General features: G+C 40.3%; 1 protein-coding gene across 12 annotated transcripts in view; it reads right to left on the reverse strand.

Annotated features, from left to right (window-relative positions):
• The window catches only part of ERC2 (ELKS/RAB6-interacting/CAST family member 2), a 505,832-nt gene that overhangs the window by 304,104 nt on the left and 180,933 nt on the right, over nt 1-20,795 (reverse strand). For all 12 annotated transcript variants that reach the window (XM_083727002.1, XM_083727012.1, XM_083727004.1 and 9 more), the window contains one exon: nt 19,125-19,292. In XM_083727002.1, coding sequence (XP_083583128.1) covers nt 19,125-19,292 — 168 coding nt within the window. The remainder of the gene's footprint in view (nt 1-19,124; nt 19,293-20,795) is intronic.

Consider the following 20,795-nt stretch of genomic DNA (forward strand, 5'->3'; position numbering starts at 1 on the left):
GCTGAGTGCAATACTGAGTAAGTCAGCTGTAAGCAAAGCTCAAGGAGTTAAGAGTCACGTTCAGGGTGCCAACAAAGGCCAAGCACCTTGGCAGCAGATAATTCTACTCCTGCGCACACTTTATTGAGAGTAACCTTAGTGATTCTCAGAGAATTTACTGCAAGGACCTCAAGGGCCCGCCTCTCCCTATATAAACCATCCCAGACTCTGTATAGATCTGAGGCCCTTCTTCATGTGCCTCCTCCACACGAGGTCTGGAGGATGACAACACGAGGACGGGGCTTTTCTGCAGTGGCTCCCCATTTGTGGAATGCTCTCCACTGGGAGGGTCGCTTGGCGCCTTCATTATACAGTGGTACCTCGAGTTACAACCGCCTCAGGTTAGAAAATGCTTCAATTTACAAACTCTGCTAACCTGGAAGGGCCACCTCGAGTTGAGAACTTTGTCCCAGGATGAGAATGGAAATCGTGTGCCAGCGGCGCAGTGACAACAAGAGGCCCCATTAGCAAAAGCACACCTCTAGTTAAGAACAGTTTCAAGTTAAGAACAGACCTCCGGAATAAATTAAGTTCGTAACTAGAGGCACCACTGTGTATTTTTAGGCACCACATAAAAATGTTCCTTATTAATCAGGCCTTTGGCTAATTAATATTCTACAGCCTTTTACATGGATTTGTGGGAAAGGGGGGGGTTATTGTTTCGCTGTTTTCGTTTTAACTATTTATTTGTACCTTGCATTTTATTCTATGAATCGCTTTGAGCTCTTGTGCTGATGGGCAGTATAAATTTTTCAATAACAATACTAATAATAGTAATGTGTGCAATTAAATAAGTTAATTTGAAATTATCATAACTAATCTATTAGTATTTAAGTGAAACTATGCAAACTATTTCACAAGTTGGTTACATAGAAATAGGGTACTGTTACTTGCTTTGTTTACACAGACAGAGTCAAGGCATTTGGATTTAACCTTTGTGGTAAATAGATAAACTTTTAATAAATAACTGAAAAAGCAACAAAGTTTAAAATTTGCATGTATAGATGAAGGATATATTTTTTTTATTCAATAGCAGGTCTTTTAAAAAAGTTTAAATCCACACAAACACACATTATTATATTATATTATATTATATTATATTATTATATTAATGTTGTTATGTTATGTTATGTTATGTTATGTTATGTTATGTTATGTTATGTTATGTTATGTTATGTTATGTTATGTTATGTTATGTTATGTTATGTTATATACCAGATAACAAGCAGCTGGCATTGGTGTTAATTTTATTTCTAACCAGCATGGAAGCAGCTGACAAGACCAGACAAGCTGAACACCATATGCATTGCTAACATGTAATCTCCACCTGCTTTGGTTGCAGTGCTGTTGCACCATTACCTATGAAAATGACTTCACATAATCCTTTGGTATTTCAATAAATAGGTATAATCACAGCATTTAAAACTGCCACTATATCTATTAAAAATCATTAAAAACTTTCACACGCAATCTTTTCAATTATGCATCCTGTCAATAAACTTTTACGTGCTAATCTTGTCACTTTTTTGGCGAAAGGTTCAGGAATGCTTCTTAAATATTCAAAGGATTTAACTAAATCTCACCTGCAGACAAGCTTTATGATCCTACAGAAGCTTAAGTACTAAAAGAAATAACCTTCATTATCGAGTTTTAAGACAAAACGGTGTTTTGGAATTTGCAGGTAATGATAAAATGACATTACAACCATTAATGGAAAGTACCTCTTAAGGATTTGTTTTAAAATACGATGAGAAAGAAAAAAAAACATTCAGAAGTTTATTTGCAGTATTTTTATGAAACCTTGGTAATATAAACACAGGTCAATGTTTTCAATATTGTTTTCACTTACACAGTATTTTTTTAATAACAGAGAAAAAACTATGGTTTAAAAGAACGTTTTAATTCTAAAGTTGATTTTGGATGCCTTGGCTTGGTTCTTCTCAGTGTCTAATTTCCTTTTCAGAAATTTGTATTAAAATAAAGCAAGTTGGAACAAAGTGAATCCAAAATGAGCTATGCTACAAATTAAAAGCAAAGCCTACGCAAAACAGAGCATGGAGTCCTAGAACCTCCTCGGTCCCATTTGTTTAAAAAGAACATTACCTCTCCCCCTCCCCAATTACATTGCAATGTGAAACATTAATACGAAAATATTTTTTAAATTGTTAATGTAGAATAAAATATATGAAATATAATATTCTCCTCTCCTTTTCCAACATCCGTTTTTCCTTCTTCTGGAGCTGCAGTCTTGTGGTCCATAAAACAGGATTACTTGTATCACCTACAGGATACTCTCTCCCAAGGACAGGGAGTGAAGAATGCACATAAGAAGGATATCTGATCTCCTATGCCATCTTTGCCATTGGATACCTAGGTGGCTTTGGTGGCCCAGAGTGACTATGCCCAGTTCAAGCTGATCATGCAGCCTCTTCTAGACCAGGATAGTCCACCTACATTAATCCATGCTCTGGTAAGCTCTGGACTGGGCTATTGTAATGTAATGTGGGGCATGACCCTCCAAGTGTTCCTATTCTCCAGGGATGTTCCAGATTTAGAGTTTCCCACTTTCTGATTTGATCCTGGAACATCCCACTTTCCCTTAGGATGTCCCTATTTTTGTTGGAGGGTATGGAGTTATCTGACCCGACTCATCCGAAGGCAATCATGCATAGGGAAGGTTTTTAAAAATGTTTAATATTTTTGTATATGTTGGAAATTGCCCAGAGCGCTGGGGCAACCCAATAAGCTGCGTGGGGTATATAAATAGTAAAATTATCATTATGGAATGGGACGTCCCTATTTTCATCGGAGAAATGTTGGCAGGGATGACATGGATATTACAACTGCTGCTGAATGTGGTAGCTGGGGTATGAAAAGGGACTCCTGGTCGCCCACGTATAGCAAAAACAAAAATAAAAATTAAAGAGTTGCACTGACAGCCAGTGGTATTCTGGTCCTGATTCATGTGATGATAATATAAAGCCTTTAATGATTTGGGCCTCAAGTATCTTAAAGAATACCTGTTCCCATATCAGCCTTCCTGGCTGTTAAGACCTGTAAAGGAAGCCTTCTTGGTAGTCCCCTCAGAGAGCAAGATCTACGCTGCAGGGACCTGGAGAAGAGCTTATCTGGAGCGGCTTCAAAGCTTTGGAGTAGCCTCCCTTACTTCTACAGTATCTTCATTCATTCAACAGGTAAACACGCACCTCTTTGCCCTGGCTTGTGTGAAAGGGATGAAATGCATGGTATCATTTTATATCCACTTATACTGCCTGTTTTATATGTGATTGTTCTTAATGTAATGATGCTGCTTGGTTTTTATCAAATGTTTAATGTTAATTGGGATTTAAATACCTGTTGTTTGCTGCCCTGCAACCCCTGGGTGAAGGGGTGGACAACAAATACATTCAATAAAATAATTTTCTCAACTGTTTGCAATTTGAATGAATGCTTAACTAGCTTCGTTAAATAGATTTTATTCTCTACAGGAGAAAGACTATATAGCTCTGTTTTAGGATCTGGGATAAGTCTGTCAAGTACTTAGTGCATAAAATCTTATTTCAGTTCAGGAGTTTATAATAGATAATATTTTTGTAGGTCTCTGCTTTTACATAGGTGTGCTTTGGACACAAAGTTATTTTTTTAGAAAATAAATGTGAGGAATGAATATGTATCTAGGTTTCGCCTCCTAAAGGTAATATGAAAAAGTAATATGAAAAAAAATGTAACGGACTGATAGACAGGCAGCACAGGAAACGTTTTTTTGTAAGCCATCACTGATCTACAGCCAGAAACATACAGATTTGTGTGCGGTCATCACATGTCAAGCCGACAGGAAAGTATTTAAAATACTACATTAACAGATTTTACGGTAACAATTTAAGGACGTGATCCAATAACAGAAACTCTCAGCTACTTCCCCTGTCCTGGATCATTTTTCAGGATTAAAGACCTTGGCTTTAATTAAGAAAATGTTTCCATTGCATACATAATTTGGTCCAACAACGTGACTTCTTAAGTCTAATGCATCTTATGAAAAAGGGAAAAAAGCTCTTAAAACACATTTAGCAGAGGAAACAAATGCATCTACAAAGACACTTTGTATTAATGGTGGGGAACCTTAGGTCATGGGGTGAAATGCGGACCTCCAGGTCCCTCTATCTGACCCTCAGATCTCTCCCCAGGCCACATCCCTCACTAGCCCTGCTTCTCACCCTCCATGTTTATGCCAGCTTGGAATGTCTCCTCGAACTGTAATCATGTCTCTTGCTTTTCTTAATGGACGCTAGGCAGGGTTGTGGGAGCGTGTATAGCAGGCCTAGGCAAATTCGGCCCTCCAGATGTTTTGGGACTACAATTCCCAACATCCTTGACCACTGGTCCTGTTAGCTAAGGATCATGGGAGTTGTAGTTCCAAACATCTGGAGGGCCAAGTTTGCCTATCCTATGCCTGGTGTATAGAAACTAGCCTCCCGTACAAAGGCAAATTTTATATTCATTGCTCCGCCCACTTTTCTCTCTGGCCCTGGCCACATGTGGCCCTTGGAAGGTTGCCCAGAAGGGAATGTGGCTCTTGGTTTCAAAAGGTTCCTCACCCCTGCTGTAAATGCTAGTGGCATGACAATGATACCAAAAATATGCATTTAAAATTATCATTTTCATTCAACATTTGTTTGGCTCCTAAGTGAGTGCTAGTTATTGCAATGGGAAGGGATGCAGAAATAGCACAGGTCTTGTTCGCTTGGCCTAATATGAAGGCAAGTGCTTGAAAAGGGAAACGGAACAAGGAGATAGCTAAGAAGCCCCAGTGAAACCACTGCAACTAGCAGCATGGGTGGCAGAGCAGGTGTTCATACCAGTTCAAGAAAGGTTTTATGGAACAAAACAAATTTAGAGGAAGGGCTTGAAGGAATAAAGTCAGTCAATAACTTAGAGGGGAAAGAGTGGGAGATGAGCACAGAGATGAAGTGGAGAGTAGGGAAGGGAAGCAAAGCAGTAGGTCTGCATTTACAAAGCACAGAATGTGGTCTTGCGAAAAGGAGGAGGAGAGAAAAGAACAATGAGCCTGAAGACAAGATGCTAGATTTAGCTTCTATAAGACATAAAACACTTTTTTTACTGAAATCAGATTTATCAGGAGACTTGAATACAGGTAAGTAGAGTATATTTTTACATTTGATATTTATGTTTCGTCTATGTGCTACGTGTAGTATTTCTAATGCCACAAAATTACTCGTTATGTTGATATGAGAGTAATTTCCCCCTAATTCTTTATTTCCTTCTACAATTACACATCTGCCTACATATCCTAACATAACAGCAGGCTTTAATGGGTACCTTCGCTTGCTTCCCTGACGTTTTCCACAATTTCCCTTCTTCCTACATGCCAAGGATTGATTAAGAAATTCTCAAAATCATGTGAATGGTCTACTTCTTCATCAGTGCAACGTTTACCACCTCACCTAAGGGCATATGTGGGTTTTCCAAATAGCGGGTCACAAATAAGGAACACCAAGTCAGAGATTTTTGTTTTAACTATCTCTGACGGTTAGGTCTCAGTTGCTCAGTTGTTTAAATTTAGCCATTCAGAATGATGCAGCTTCATTTGGAATTAATTATACATAACATATTATGCTCTGGTACAAAGTATCTATACAATTTTTCTAGTGATTAGTCTAAAGCTGAAGGGCTCATTGGATTGGGTGTCGATCCGATCCCATACTCCTTTCTATTTTCTAAGCATTTAGAGTCTGACAACAATGGTAGAAATCCAGAGGTTCTGGGAACAACAGACAGCTCTAGGTTTTGCATTCATGCACTATGGCTATTAAGAACATTGCTCCCCATATTTTGCTGGAAGCCGCCCTGAGTGGCTGGGGAAACCCAGCCAGATTGGCAGGGTATAAATAATAAATTATGTTTATGATTATGATCATTAGGTGGAGTAAAACAACCTCCTCAGATGTTGGGAATGGTGCCATTAGTCTCCTGGCTATTCCTCCACAGACCCTCAGTTATCCCCCTCTCTATTGGTAGACAGTGTTGTACATCCTACATGTGTTGTTTTAACCCACCTAAACAAACTTGCTGCTTCAGGTGCAGTGGGATATGCCAATCCATCATCACTGTCCAAACAAGTTAGCTTCTGCACATGGGATGATGGGAAGGTACCATCTTGTCCTTTGCTTCTGGCAGCAAAATGTTTTGGATTGGACTGGCTTGTTCCTAAGTGCATGGCTGGCTTGGTGGGACAGCAGCACTTACCCGACCTCCCGCCCGACCACTGAATAACTGGTGCTTACTGGGAGGGGCAGGGCAGCAGGGACATCTGCTACTTCCTAATTGGCACCTCCATTTTCCCTCTCTTAAACTGTCACTATAGTTATAAGTGATACTCAAGTTTTGTGTATAAATGTGCTTGTTTTTGTAACTGAATCCAGTCCTTAATTCTACTGCAGTGGGATTTGTTAATGTTGCATTTAAAGCACTCCATTGCCAGTTTCTTATTTTATTGCATTTAACGTTCAATATTGTTTCTGGATAAAAATCAGTGGTGACAGTTACATACACTTTTGGAGAAGTACTAGCACTGTGATCGTGAACTTGGTAGTAAGCCCCACTGAATTCAATTAAGCTGACTTCCAAATAAGAATACTTAAGATTACAACCTCTGAGACATAACTAAGCAGAATACTCCAGGGAAAGAGCTCTGTGTTCATTACTCAACATGTATACATTTTGCCCACTGAAAATGAAACATTTGCCACATACCGGTAATTGTGGATCCAAAAAAACAAGCACAAAGTAGATAAGGTGATTTTAAGGTGATTTATAAGACCATATTTTATTGGCAAGAGAGTGTACAAAATTTCCAGTTTCTGCAAAAAAATTGTACACTCTCACTCACTAACATCTAATCCAAAGAAAGGTATCAACTTACCCACTTTGTCTTACTGAAATGGCCAAGCCAAATAAGGAATTCATTCCAGAAGCTTCACTCTTGAATAAGAACAAGCCAACTAAACCAGAGCAATTACTGTATAAATGCAGTAAGTGAAGGTAGTGTCAACACAGGCATATAAGGTGTGACTCAAGAAGAATGTTCATTTTTTTGGATAAACCACTCCTAAGAACAAGAGACCTGTTCAGTAGTTCCAAAGGCCCCCTCCCTTATTTCAATTTCTGCAAATCAACCAAACAACATCAAACATACAGCTGAGAGATCAAAGATCAGTGTAAACAAAGCCAAGGCAAGTTGGATCTTTAGAGGAATCCACTTGCGGTGAGTTGGCCTACCTATTTTTACTTATTTTAAGACAAATTTCCAAAGGAATCTCACGAGACAGGAAATTAATAAGACATACCACACTCAGTCTGCTCTGTTGGGGTTAAATGTATATTTATTTTACCCTCCTCCAAGATATTCACAGCTCTAAAGTGTAAATTGAACAAGGAACTAATAAAAATCTAAATAGTGTTTCTAACATCTGACAGAGATACGACATAATTGAATGCTGATGTGCTTGTTGTCTCCACACATATTTCCATGACGAAAACTTTCCAGCATGTGTTGGGGTGGGGCAGGCTGAGAACTACAGTAAAAAGCAGCCATTGACTACAGCGAGACTAATAAACAGACTTTACTGGAAAGCAGCTACTGCATATTGCATGAACATGAATAATCATTTACATTCCACTGATAATAAACTGGCAATAGTAGTAACGCAGGTGGAACAGCACATTTCAACCAATGATCAGCCCTCAAATAGCAGCATTATTCCATTCCTCCTATGTTACATTTGCATCCTGCCCCTTCTCTAAGAAGTTCAAAGCATTAGACAAAAGAGTTATCCCTTTTTTTCTGATAGGCTGTAGAAGCTGATAGAATCCACCTGATTCAAACAGAAATCGAACATCTTTTTGCCTCTCTCACTCCCCAGCTTGCTGGTTTGCTTCTGGTTCACACCACTGCAACCTTTCTAACTGTGAGCTGGGGGAGGGGCTCCACCAATTTGCTGCCTCATAAAGAACCTCTTTCCTTTATTTCTCCTAAAGGTCGATCACCCAGGCAATGATCTCATCAGGAAGCTAGCCTGGCTTGGACTGGGGACCTGTGGCTCCAAATGAGGCTAGATTTGGGTGATCTCTCAGCCTAGCAGTGGATGCATTTTAGCTGCTTATTCTATAAACTAGCTTTATCTGTATACTTGCAACATGGAAGAGCTGAAAGACCCCATTCATGTATATTTACTAAATTATATGCCGCACAAAGGAAATAAGCTAATGAAGATGTCAAACACTATTCTATTCTTAAAAGCAGAAATGCAATTTCTATGACTATAAAGACGGAAATAATTGAGAGAGATATGGAATGTTGGAAAAGCAAGTATGAAACCTGCAAACAATTAGTTTCTGAAGTACATTATTGGTTAAGTTCTGCTGGGGAAGGTGTGATACTCTTGTCACACACACAAAGAAATGGTAAGGGAAGGAAGGAAGGAAGCTTACCATAGCTTTGTATATAGCCTGACCCTGAACCACAGAAACTGTGACTCTATTATTACTGACCCTGAATTGAAGGTTCTATCTGTTGTTCAGGATCACATGCAGTACTTCCTCTTAGTGTGTTTTCACGACTCTCTTTCCATTTGTGTAATCTGCAGACAAGACAAGATTCTTGGAGAAGTGAGATCTGCCAGATATGTGCTCATGCTCTGGGCTTCCTGGTCCAGAGTTGAACTGCCAGAGTAGAACCAGCTTGTTCGATGGTGGAGATTGTTATTCCTTCATTGAGGAAGGTTGTGCCCAGGCTTTCCTGCATGAGACCAACCATCTGACTAGTACCACTTCATATGCATGAAGGATAAAGCTAATGGCTGCTAGTCATGAGATCCCAGATCAGAGACACCATGCTTCTGAATTCTAGTGGGAACAGCAGTAGGAAAGCTCTATTGCATCTGGTTGGCCACTGTGGATGCTGAGGCTTTTACTTTGATCCAGCAGGGCTTTTCTTATGCTCTGAATCGAACTTCTAAAATTGAAAGCATCTTGGCAGACATAGTGGTTGAATGGCACTGGGAGAGAGGCAGGGAAAGCAGAACCTTATTAATCCAGTTATTGAACCTCCAAGCAGCATTCAGGACTATCAACCATGGTACCTTCCTGTAAGTGAAAGAGAGAGGGAGGCACTATGTTCCAATAGCTCCAGCGATTCCTGGAAGATAAAGCCCAGGTGGTGGTCCTGGAAAGGGTAATTTGGTGCCACAGTGGTCCATCTTATCTCCTGTGTTATTTAACATTTACATGAAGCTGCTAGGCAAAGTCATGCAGAGCTTTATAGCAAGGTATCAACAGAATGCTGATTATATGCAGCGCTCTCTCTCTCTCTCTCTCTCTGTCTGTCCTCAGTTATTATTTACAGTGAAGTCTGGTTACTAGCAGATTCTACGCTTTCTCTTTTTAGACAACGAATGAGAGGCAGGTATATAGTAATTACAGGAAGAATACCTGGCTACTGATTGCACTCAAAGCAAGGAAAGACATGAAAAGAATGCCAGGAGGATACTTGCCTTAGGGCGGGAGCTCCCCTCAAGCCAGTTGACATTTTTACAAGGTTGTTAAAGCTGCTCTGGGGCAGACTGTGTCAAGAGAAAAGGAGGGAGTCAAAACGCTCTTGTTCTGGGGACCTGGCTTCTGTTGCCAGACTTCAGATGAGGGAGAGCAGGAACATAACATAGAAATGAACTGCTGTGAGGAAGCTGGCCAAAAGAGGCCCATACCGATAACATCATAGCGTATCTGGGAATACTCATCCTCTCCTCACACCCCAATCCTACCCACCTTTATCTGGAAGTAAGTCTCATGGTTATCCGTGGAGCTTACTACCAAGTAAATGTACTTATGACTGCAGCCAACAGTGTGCGGGGCGGGGGGGGGGGAGACCCTACAGTTCTAAAATGTTGGCATTTTTATGGCTGTTGCAATGATGTCCAAAATAAATGCTTTCCAGGCATAGCTAGACACCCACAAAACAGGCAATATGATTGTTGTGCCAAAGTTATGAATGTGGCCATAACTGTTGTGAAGATAGGGAATAGATGCATTCCACAGCTTTCAGGTTGAGTGGAGGCCAGCCAAGGAACTATTTTCCTAATGTTTCAGAAACAAAATGGGGGGAAATGGGACACCTGAATGCAGCCCAGCTCACTTTGATCTTAGAATTGAATCTGATTAAGTATTTAAATTATATTCAAGTGTATATTCAAGCAAACAAGGTTCAGATTCTCTTTTGAATATTGCTTTCTTCTCCCCTCTACCTAGTGAAACATACCATTCTGCAACCACATACTGTATATTAACTCGGCAAAAAGAAAATTATCAAAGCAATCTGACCAAATTGGACAGCAGGTTCTGTCTACATCTAGCAATAATGCAAATGAAGGACTATATAGTTAGCAATATTTTTTAAAACCCTCTCATTTATCATTACAGCTAAACATCTAAAATATGTATTCTAACGTCTTTGTGTCAATTATTTATGATTTTCAGATGTGAAGGGTAATGCCTTTCTAAGAATGATTCAATATACCAGCGTATTTTTCCATCTATAAGACGTCCCCATGTATAAGATGCCCCCTGTTTTGGGGGACTCAGATTTAAGAAAATAGGGGGAGATGGCCCCGTGTATAAGACACCCCCTAATTTTTGACATTTGTGGGGGGGGGGACCTAGTCTTATACACAGAAATATATGGTATATTTTTTTAAAAAATCACTGGGTAACTGGAGGCTTCTCATGGAAGACAGTGAGTTGAATGCATGATCGCTAACATTAAGACATTAATATGCTGAGTATTAAAATCTAGGAGAGAGACTCTTCTCATGTCCAGCTGAACCTCATGCTGGAACATGCCAGGAGAGCTTTTCCGTGGCCACATCCAAGATTCAGAACTCACTGCCTGGGGAGAGTTGCTTTGCCCCCTCTCTGTTAGCCTTCCAATATCCCACTAAAACATTTTTATTCCAGGAAGCTTTTAATCTACTTCAGACGTGTGTTTAGTTGCTATATTGTTTTAACTATTTACGCTGCTCAAGAGGTTGCTGCTTTATATTTCTGTGTGTTACTGCTGTTGCTGTTTTATGGCTCCTTCTCTTATTTTTATTGTTATGTTGTTTGCCTTTCAGCTGTTAATATTGTTACTGTAATCCGCCTTGAACATCCATTACCACTGGAAAGGTGGTGTGTAAAGTATTGAATTAATTAATCAATTTAAAATGGATGAACAAACATAGATAAATGCAGAAGGTAATCGCGACAAGTTTTGGCAAGAATGAAAATCCAATTCCTTCAATAAAACTTATTTTAAATATAAATATATTTCTGGGCTTATATAGCAAAACACAGCTACTGCAGTTATATTTGAAATGTGTGGCAATGGACCTTACCAGTTGTGCCCCTGTGAGCAGCCCAGGCTGTTATAAAGCACAATACTGACTTGAGCAAAGAAGGGGCACAAATGGGGGGGGGGACTGGAAGCAATTTATAAATACAAGCCCTAGTAAATAAAGCTCACAAAGCTGGTACATTACAACCTACTAGGCTAAAATTTGGTATAGCACTGACTGGTCTGCATCACTGCTGCTGTAGCTGTATCAGTGCATCCTGCACAATGAGTCCCCAATCCAATAGTCATCTACAACTTTAGAACAAATAAGGCACATTCTCCTACTTTATACTTTATCTTGTCAGAATTCTCCTTTCTGAGATATATATATATCTATTCAATAATTCATTTATTAAATTTCTATCCCGCTCTGCCTTTCGAAGGAGCCCAGATAGTCAAACAACAATAAAAGACCTTGAAAACACATTGAAAACTAAGATTCTATTCCACCTACCCTTTGCCATAACTTAACTATGAGACTCATTTTGTACACACACCCCAACACCCACACAATACATCCACTATATATTTTGAAGCTGCCATTTCTTTTTACCTGTAGGTTTTCATTCTCTGTTATTTCTGGCTAAAGGATCTCTAGTACCTGAGCTAAGATCATTCTCTTTTTGACACACCAGAGAGCTGCTGCTGTAATGAAATGAGTAGTCCATTTCCTCTCTCTATTGCAGGTGATAAAACGTCTCAACATGAATTCAAATTTTCATTCATAAGATTTCAAACAGGTGATATTCAGCCTATTTTTGAGAGGATATGGTTTGGCTCATGCTGTAAGTCCTTTGGGACTATTTACTTCAGGTACTGTATTTATATACTGTACTGCTTAAGATTCAGAATTTCTAAGTAGTGTACATAAAATGTTTTATACACACATACACACCTTACTCCCAGGTAAGTGGGGGTAAGATTGCAGCCCAAGTCATATTCAAGAGTAAACCCACCAAATCAATGGACCTTCAACAGTCACATCTCACCCTGGCTTCAGTCACATCTCACCCTGTATTTTAAAACGGCTTAGACAGTACAGTGGTACCTCAGGTTGAGTACTTAATTCATTCTGGAGGCCTGTTCTTAACCTGAAACTGTTCTTAACCTGAAGCACCACTTTAGCTAATGGGGCCTCTTACTGCTGCTGCACCGCCGGAGCATGATTTCTGTTCTCATCCTGAAGCAAAGTTCTTAACCTGAGGTACTATTTCTGGGTTAGCGGAGTCTGTAACCTGAAGCGTATGTAACCTGAAGCATCTGTAACCCGAGGTACCACTGTACTGAACTTGCGAGCACCAAAACGTCACAGAGAAAGTGTTGCTGGGAGCACGCGTTAATGTCTGACAAGTGAGATGACAGTTATGAACTATCACATCATATGCCATAATCAAGAAACCTAAAATTATTTATGATTTTACATTAGATAGGTTTCAAAGAAGTAATCAGGTCACACCATACTTCAACTGAATAGTTAAATACAGACTGAAATATCCATTTTAAGTTTACTATATCAAACATACATTTTGTCTTCACATCAATCTTCTTGTGCTTGAAAAGGGATTTATTTTATCCTTCCCTCAACTCAAAACAGCTCCTGCTTATGCAAAACAAGACAAGTACTTGATGTGTCCACAGCTGTAAAGGTCAATGAAGGTGCAGATCTTTTTAGGGCAGTAGTTAAATTCACTAATTTTGACATTAGTGAGTGCTTCAAAATTAGCTGCTGATTTACCAGAAATATATTCATCTAACCCAGAGCCGACGTGACCCTGAGGCAGGGTGAAGCGCTCACCTAAGGTGGCAGAAGTGCAAGTGAGATGGTTTTCTGCCGTGCAATTCCTGTGTGCCACAATGCCAATCGGCTTCCCTGTCCAGAGGAAAAGCTGAGTGGTAATGCTTGGGGGAAAACCCCAAGTCCAGTTTGACAAGAGCCGGGGCACAGTGGAAGTGGTAGGGGTGAGGTGCACTGGCAGCGAGAGGAGGAGGAGGCAGGACGCAGCAATTCCACGGGCCACCCCTGATCTCACTCACTCTTCCTTCAATGCTATTCAGTGCCCTTTAGTTCGCTCAGGACCCTGCCTCCTATTGCCATTTAACTGCTTATTATGGCACCAAGTGTGATTTTGTTTATGGGAGCCTATGACATCATCATCATCAGACCTAGCTTTGCTACACTACTGGCAGAACAGGATGTGTCACCACAGCCAGTCAAATTAAGTGGGAAATTAAATTTGGCAAGTTAAACTTTAAAGAGAGCCGAAAATAAGCAGAAAGATGAGCAAAAGGCCATAAAAAAAATATATGCTTGGAAAAAACTGTCAAAACATCACTTTTCAGTACTCTCAAATGCTGGTATTTACCATGCCAGGTTAAAGTCTAAGGCTTTGTGCGAACTTAATCTCAAATGAGAAGTCCCCCCCCCCCATATATCAGAATACGAATATTTCAATATTTGGAAGTTGAATAAGTTTCACTAATGTTTTGCTCTTTAAAAGGGTGGGCGGAAACAACCACCGTGATCTCTTTCTCTCCTGTATTTAAACACAATTGGAAAGGCACTGGTTTCTGCCATAGCATATTATATTATTATTATTATTATTATTATTATTATTATTATTATTATTAAATCCCACTAAATTTATCAAAATCCCAAAGTTATTATCAACTTCATGTTGCAATCATTGCTTGCTTATGGTGGCAGTCCAAGAGATTTGAGGTGTACCCAATTTGTACATCTTGTTTGTTGCCTTGTAAGAATCCTCAACAACCCCAGTGGAATTAACTGGTAGAACAGGGATCAGATATAACTGTTATATACAGGGATCAGATATAACAGTTATATAACATGTTGAGTGTGTTTTATTTGTAAACTGAGTCCCCCACTGCTATGGGAAAGCACGCCTTGGTTTTAGAACGCTTTGGTTTAAGAACAGACTTCCAGAACAGATTAAGTTTGTAAACCAAGGTGCCACTGTACATACAGCTAACCCAGGACCATGAATTTCGATTGGTCTACTCTGTGTCAGCATTAGTTTGGATGCAGCCCAGATTCCGGTATATCCGTAAACTTGCAGCAGGGTGTGGGGAGCACAGAGGGCATTTAGAAAGGTGTGAGCAAAGGAACAAATGAGCACTAGCCACAGAGGACGTATCTCTGCATGTACAGATGACAATAATTTAACAACTGCTCATGCTACCTGCATAGCTTGCAGGTGTGGACACTTGCAAGGCAATGGCTTTTAGAAAAACCCCAACCACAGTGTTTCAAAGGCCGAAGTCTGCACACAGACTTAGACTTTCACTTGGCATGGTAAATACCAGCTGTCACCACATGGGGGAGCACTCGTAAGAACGATTTGTCCTCTGACATGAATGACGAGCTAGAATAATCTCATGATGACTTTTCCAAGTCAAAAGTAAACACAGGGACCCTGCTCTAATCAGAGCTCCCGACAGTTTTATTTTGTTTTGGGGTTGTTGTTTTTTTGCAAAAGTCACCTCTTTTTACAGTGGGTGGTAATGACACAGAATGAAGATTGCTCAGCAGCACTCAAGCCCAAGTTAACACTGCTGTAAATTGTTTGACAGTTTAATCCAAGTTTAAGAACTACATGTTGTTCTGGCATAGAATTTTACTAACTGACTCTGGGCCACATACCATCAGTTTTAATCCAAGCAGGGCAGTACCTACCAAGCATACAAGGCTCGGCCCAAGCATTTCAATTCCAAACATTACATTATAGCTATGGTTTTATGACACCTACTGCTAACTCTAATTGGCTTGTAGGTTAGGGCAATATGTCATATAGCACTTCATTAGTTATGAGCCTCTAGCCATTAAGTATGGGAACCATAATAATTTAATGTGGAAAGCTTTGTAGGTGAAAGTGAGTACTATTTTAATCCCCTTTTTATTATCACATTCCTATCCTCTACAAAACAAAACAAAAGTCTGCCTCCAGCTATTTCCCCAAATTTCTTATGCTCAAAAAAAGCCTCATAGCAACATCCTCCACTTTCATTCATGTTTGCGTACAAATTCATTTCAAAACACAGTGGCAAAACTAAGGCGATAGTGTCCATAAATCCGCAAAGGCAAAATGAATCAAGGAATGTTAAGAAACTTCTATAGTTATCAGTTTTGGAAATTCTTCCTTTGAGAATTATTCCTGAGTTTTGGCAGGGGGCTCTGGGGAAGTAGGATCCATACTAACGTATTGAGACAGGCAACACTGTGAGTGGGTCACCAGAACAAGTGGGTCCCACACAAAGAAAGCTCACCATAAAAAGTTTCAGAAGATTCCCTTGTTTGCAAGCACAAAAGGTACAACAACTGGCAAGGATACTTTTCCACGCTAAACTGGTACACATAAGGTGAAAGAGCAGCCAGATTGTACACAAACATGTAATCCGCACATCCAGTTTGTCATAGCACTAAATGCTGATGCCAAAGCGCCTGTAAGGAATATTAAACTGCACTTCTGATATTAACATACTATTCAGAGGCAACACAGTCAAGGGGGGGGGAGCCATCTAATAATTGTACATTCCATCCTTCACCTGTAGCATTGACAGTTCAATCTCTGGCATTTCCAGGTAGAGCTGGGGAAGAATACTGTATGAAATCCTGGAAGGCTGCTGCCAATCAGTGTAGAGAAAACGTGACTAGATAGCCTCCTGTTCATTACAAGGGATAGGCCTCTGTGGGCATTAATGACTCTGTGGTCAAAACTGTCTTGGAAGCCCTCTTTAGTACTGGACAGAGATTTTTCCTTCTGTTTTGAAGCAATCCTGCTCGATCTCTACCCAACTGGGAGAAAGGAAGCATTCAGAAAGGTGCTACATGACACCATGGCATCAACAGAAGCATATAAAGGAAGAAGGTTAAAAGTTGGAAAGAAATAATGAGGGGGAAAACCTAGTAAGATAAACCCATGGCTTTCGGGGGGGGGGGTTAAAGACGATGAGGCACATGAACGCACCAGGGAGGCCACTAGCCCATCTAGTCCAACATCATCAACTCTGATTGGCAGTAAAAAAACAACAACAACAAAAATGGTAAAGGACCACTGACAGTTAAGTCCAGTTGCAGATGGCTCTGCGGTTGCGGCGCTCATCTCTCTTTACAGGCCAAGGGAGCCGGCATATGTCCGCAGACAATGTGGCCAGAATGACTAAGCTGCTTCTGGTGCAACGGAACACCGAAACCAGAACAACACAGAGAAACACCATTTTCCTTCACACCGGAGCAGTACCTATTTATCTACTAGCACTTTTTGGGCGTGCTTTCAAACTGCTAGGTTGGCAGGAGCTGGGACCGAGCAATGGGAGCTCACCCCATTGCAGGGATTCGATCCGCCGACCTTCTGATCGACAAGCCCAAGAGGCTCAGTGGTTTAGACCATAGCACCACCCGCATCCCTTTGATTGGCAGTAGCTTTCCCAAATTCTCAGGTGGAAAGGTCCTCCCCATTATCTGCTTCCGGATCTTTTAACTGGAGATCCTAGGCTGTTCTTCAGCGAAGCAGGTGTTCCACCACTGACCTATGGCCCCTGGTTTAGCATTATTCAGAAGTTAGCTTCTCAATAAAAATTGAGAGAGTTGCCAAAGTCAGTTGTTATCAGAATTTGGAAGGGTTCATCAGAAGGTTAAGGCAAGAAATTATCTTCAGCATCTCCAAAAATGGCACAGTAGGCCACAGAAGTCCTTCTATGATCAGGACTGTGGGATACAGCAGATTTTCAAAAAAATGCATGTCATAACATTAAATAGACAAGGAAGCCTCTGTGCCACTATATGAAATTACGAAGGACAGCATAATTTACTGGGTGCTGGGGGAAGGGAGAGACAGCTCTCTGGATAAAGCCAAGAGGAAACAGCTTTTAAAAAGGAAGGCATGTTCTATAATCAGTCTAAATGCTGATGGACTCAGTAAGGAGACCAATTTTTTAATGCTGCTTTTTTAAAAAAAAAAGAGAAAGAAGACTGCAGTTTTAAATGGAAAACTACTGAATGTCTAACTTGGGGACTGCACACTAGACCTAAGGAAAATAAACAGTGAACGTTTTCTTTATAGTATAATGATATGAATTTACTTAAACAATTGGAGGAGAAAGAGGATAATGTTTCAGTTAAAACTTTCTTCAGATAAATCATCTGCGAATGAATTTATCACACCATCTGTTGAAAATAAATCATGTACTCCTGAAGGCCACATAGGAAACTATAGTCATAACCTGGGAGTTTTCCCTCCAAATAACATTTTTTCTGATCTTTTATTCTTACTATACCATTTAAAGAACTAGATTTGCAGGGAACATCTGTTTGAACATGTGAGTAAAAAAAAAAAAGTGACTTGTGTGTGCTATTATGAAAATCTTTCCTGAAAAGTAAGCAAGTTTTTAGCCTCTCATCTTAAACATATACACCTATAATTTGTTTGAGTAATGCATTTCCCAACAATTTCTTGATCACAGAAAACACACACACAAGAATATGCTGGATTTCAGTTTGAGACAAATTATAACATGGAAGTGGGACTCTATTTGTTCCCTAGTAGGGTCTTCCTCTGAAGATGGCTTGGAAACTTCAGCTGGCACAGAATTTGGTGGTCAGGTTGCTCACTTGGGTAAGAGAGTTTGAGCATATTAAACTGACCCTGGTCCTACTGCACTGGCTGCCAATTACAGTAGTTTCCTGGCCCAATTCAAAGTGCTGGTTTTGACCCATAAATCCTTAAACGGCTCAGGACCACAATACCTCAAGGACCATCTCCCTCCATGTGAACCAACCCAGACTCTGCATTCATAATCTGAGGCCCTTCTTCATGTGCCTCCTCCACGAGAGGAGGGTGGCAACAAGAGAATGGGCCTTTTCTGCTCTCCATTTGTGGAATGCTCTCCCCATGGAGGTTCGTCTGGTGCCTTCATTACATACCTTTAGGCACCAGGTGAAAACTTTTCTCTTCAACCAGAATAATTAACATTCTGTGGCTCTTTACGTGTATTTGTGGTAGGGAGGTTATTGGTTTGCTTTTGTTTTATTATGCATTTTGTATTATAGAAATTCAACTGTGAAACTAAATTGTTAAACGAATAGCAAATTCAATTGTTAAATTATGATTATGTTGTAGTCAAAATGGCGCTATTAAGAAACAACAGGATACACCACATGCTCAAAGGCACCACAATGGTTGCAGAAGTAGAAAAATATTTGGGGTGGGGGATGGAAGGGGGCAAATCTTCATCTTTCTCCTAAATTATTTTGCTGATAAAAGCAGAAGAGGTACTGTCACCAAACTGAAGCAGTTTTGTGAAAACTTTCATTTGGGAGAAAGATGAACTCAAAAGAACTGCAATGACTTATAAGACCATCTGAGATCGTAGGTTTGATGGCAACCTCCCTCAAAACATGCAAGTGTAAGAAGTATGGATGAACTACAAAGAAAAAGTAAGAGGGGAAATCAGTCTATAAAAATGTAGATTCTCTCCATTCTCACTTCCACTTTTTATTGTGGTCACTGCATTTTGACTATAACACTTTCGCCTTCCCATGCTTCCACTTACTTTCCCCCTGATCTTGTCATCTCCATCAAAAATATTTCTTTGATTGCCTAATGGGCCTTGTCAGGCCACTTACCTTTTTTTGCAGAACATTGATTTTTCTTTCTTTGACTTCTAACATGTCTTTCATATCTCGAATTTCTCCAGCCAGAGTTCCCTTTTCTTCTGTGAGGTCTTGCAGTTGTTTGGTTTTTTTATTAAGAAAACTTTCTTTTTCTTCTAAACGTAATCTCAAGGCATCAACCTATAATAAAATATGAACATGTGGGAGTGTTAATAGATTTTAAAAATGCCATTATATTGTGATTAAGTTGTGTGTGTTTGTTTGTTTGTTTAAAATATTTACAAGACACATTTTAGGCTGTGGTTTCCATACAGTGTTACAGGTTGTTGAGAACTTACCATCCTAATCCTGTAGTTCTCTGCCTTTTTTTATTTGAAAAAAATATGCAAATCATGTTTGGGAGGGCATAGGGATGAGGGAGAAATGCAATTGAGTGCCCCTTTAAAGGTAAACCTGTCTAATGCACACTTCTCTGAACAATACATGAACTGAACATAGGCATCCTTCAAAATTCACACTTCTCTGAATTTGGCAGTGCAGTTCTCTAGTCACTTTCCCAAGGTCACCCAGTGAGCTTTCAGGCTAAGTGGGGATTTGAACCCTAGTCCAACACTCTAATATGGGACGCGGGTGGCGCTGTGGGTAAAACCTCAGTGCCTAGGACTTGCCGATCGTATGGTCGGCGGTTCGAATCCCTGCGGCGGGGTGAGCTCCCGTCTTTCAGTCCCAGCTCCTGCCCACCTAGCAGTTCAAAAGCACCCCCAGGTGCAAGTAGATAAATAGGTACCACTTTATAGCGGGAAGGTAAACGGCGTTTCCGTGTGCTGCGCTGGTGCTGGCTCGCCAGCTGCAGCTTCGTCATGCTGGCCACGTGACCCGAAAGTGTCCTCAGACGGCACCGGCTCACAGCCTCTAGAGCGAGATGAGCACGCAACCCTAGATTCGGACACGACTGGCCCGTATGGGCAGGGGTACCTTTACCTTTACCAACACTCTAACTCAGCTGCAATATGTGAGGTGGGTGTAACTATATCACTGCTCTCTCAGTTGCAATGATTGTGGAGGGGCAACAGTGAGACAATCACCAGGTCTCACCCTGCCCCTTCCCAGTCCTGTTAAGTGTCAACATTTCTGCAGCTAGGAGGGCAGCACCATTGCAGCACCCCGATTGCACATGCCACAGCTGTCCTAACTACATATTAATACTACCTTGATCTTTTAAAACACAGAAAAGCACAATCAGGTGAGAATATTCACATTAATTATTGCTTATTGGTTTGAAAGCAGCATATTTCAAGGGGTGGGGGAGATGTGTGAAGCCTTATTTATTCCATGTTCCGTTGCGAGTTTTGTGATGCTAAACTTGCTCTGAACAAAAAGCTCTCCAAATCTATTTCTAAAAGTCAATTTGGGACTAATTTGGATGATCTATTAGATCTCATGATGCATGTTTCTTCCTGTTCTTGAAATGGCTGAGTTCATTTCCTCATACACTGGGGGAAAGATGTACACTGAGTTCAATGACATTTAGATATTTTCTTTTTATTACATGATTCTGGATAAGAATATCATCAGCATCATCTGTGAATAAAAATTAATGCTTCATTATTATGAGAACAGGCAAGCGTTCATATGAAACAATATTAGAAAATTGATATGTGCCACCTATGAATACAAGACCAT

Source organism: Podarcis gaigeae (genome assembly GCF_964106915.1).
Source record: "Podarcis gaigeae genome assembly, chromosome: 2".
Lineage (NCBI taxonomy): Eukaryota > Metazoa > Chordata > Lepidosauria > Squamata > Lacertidae > Podarcis > Podarcis gaigeae.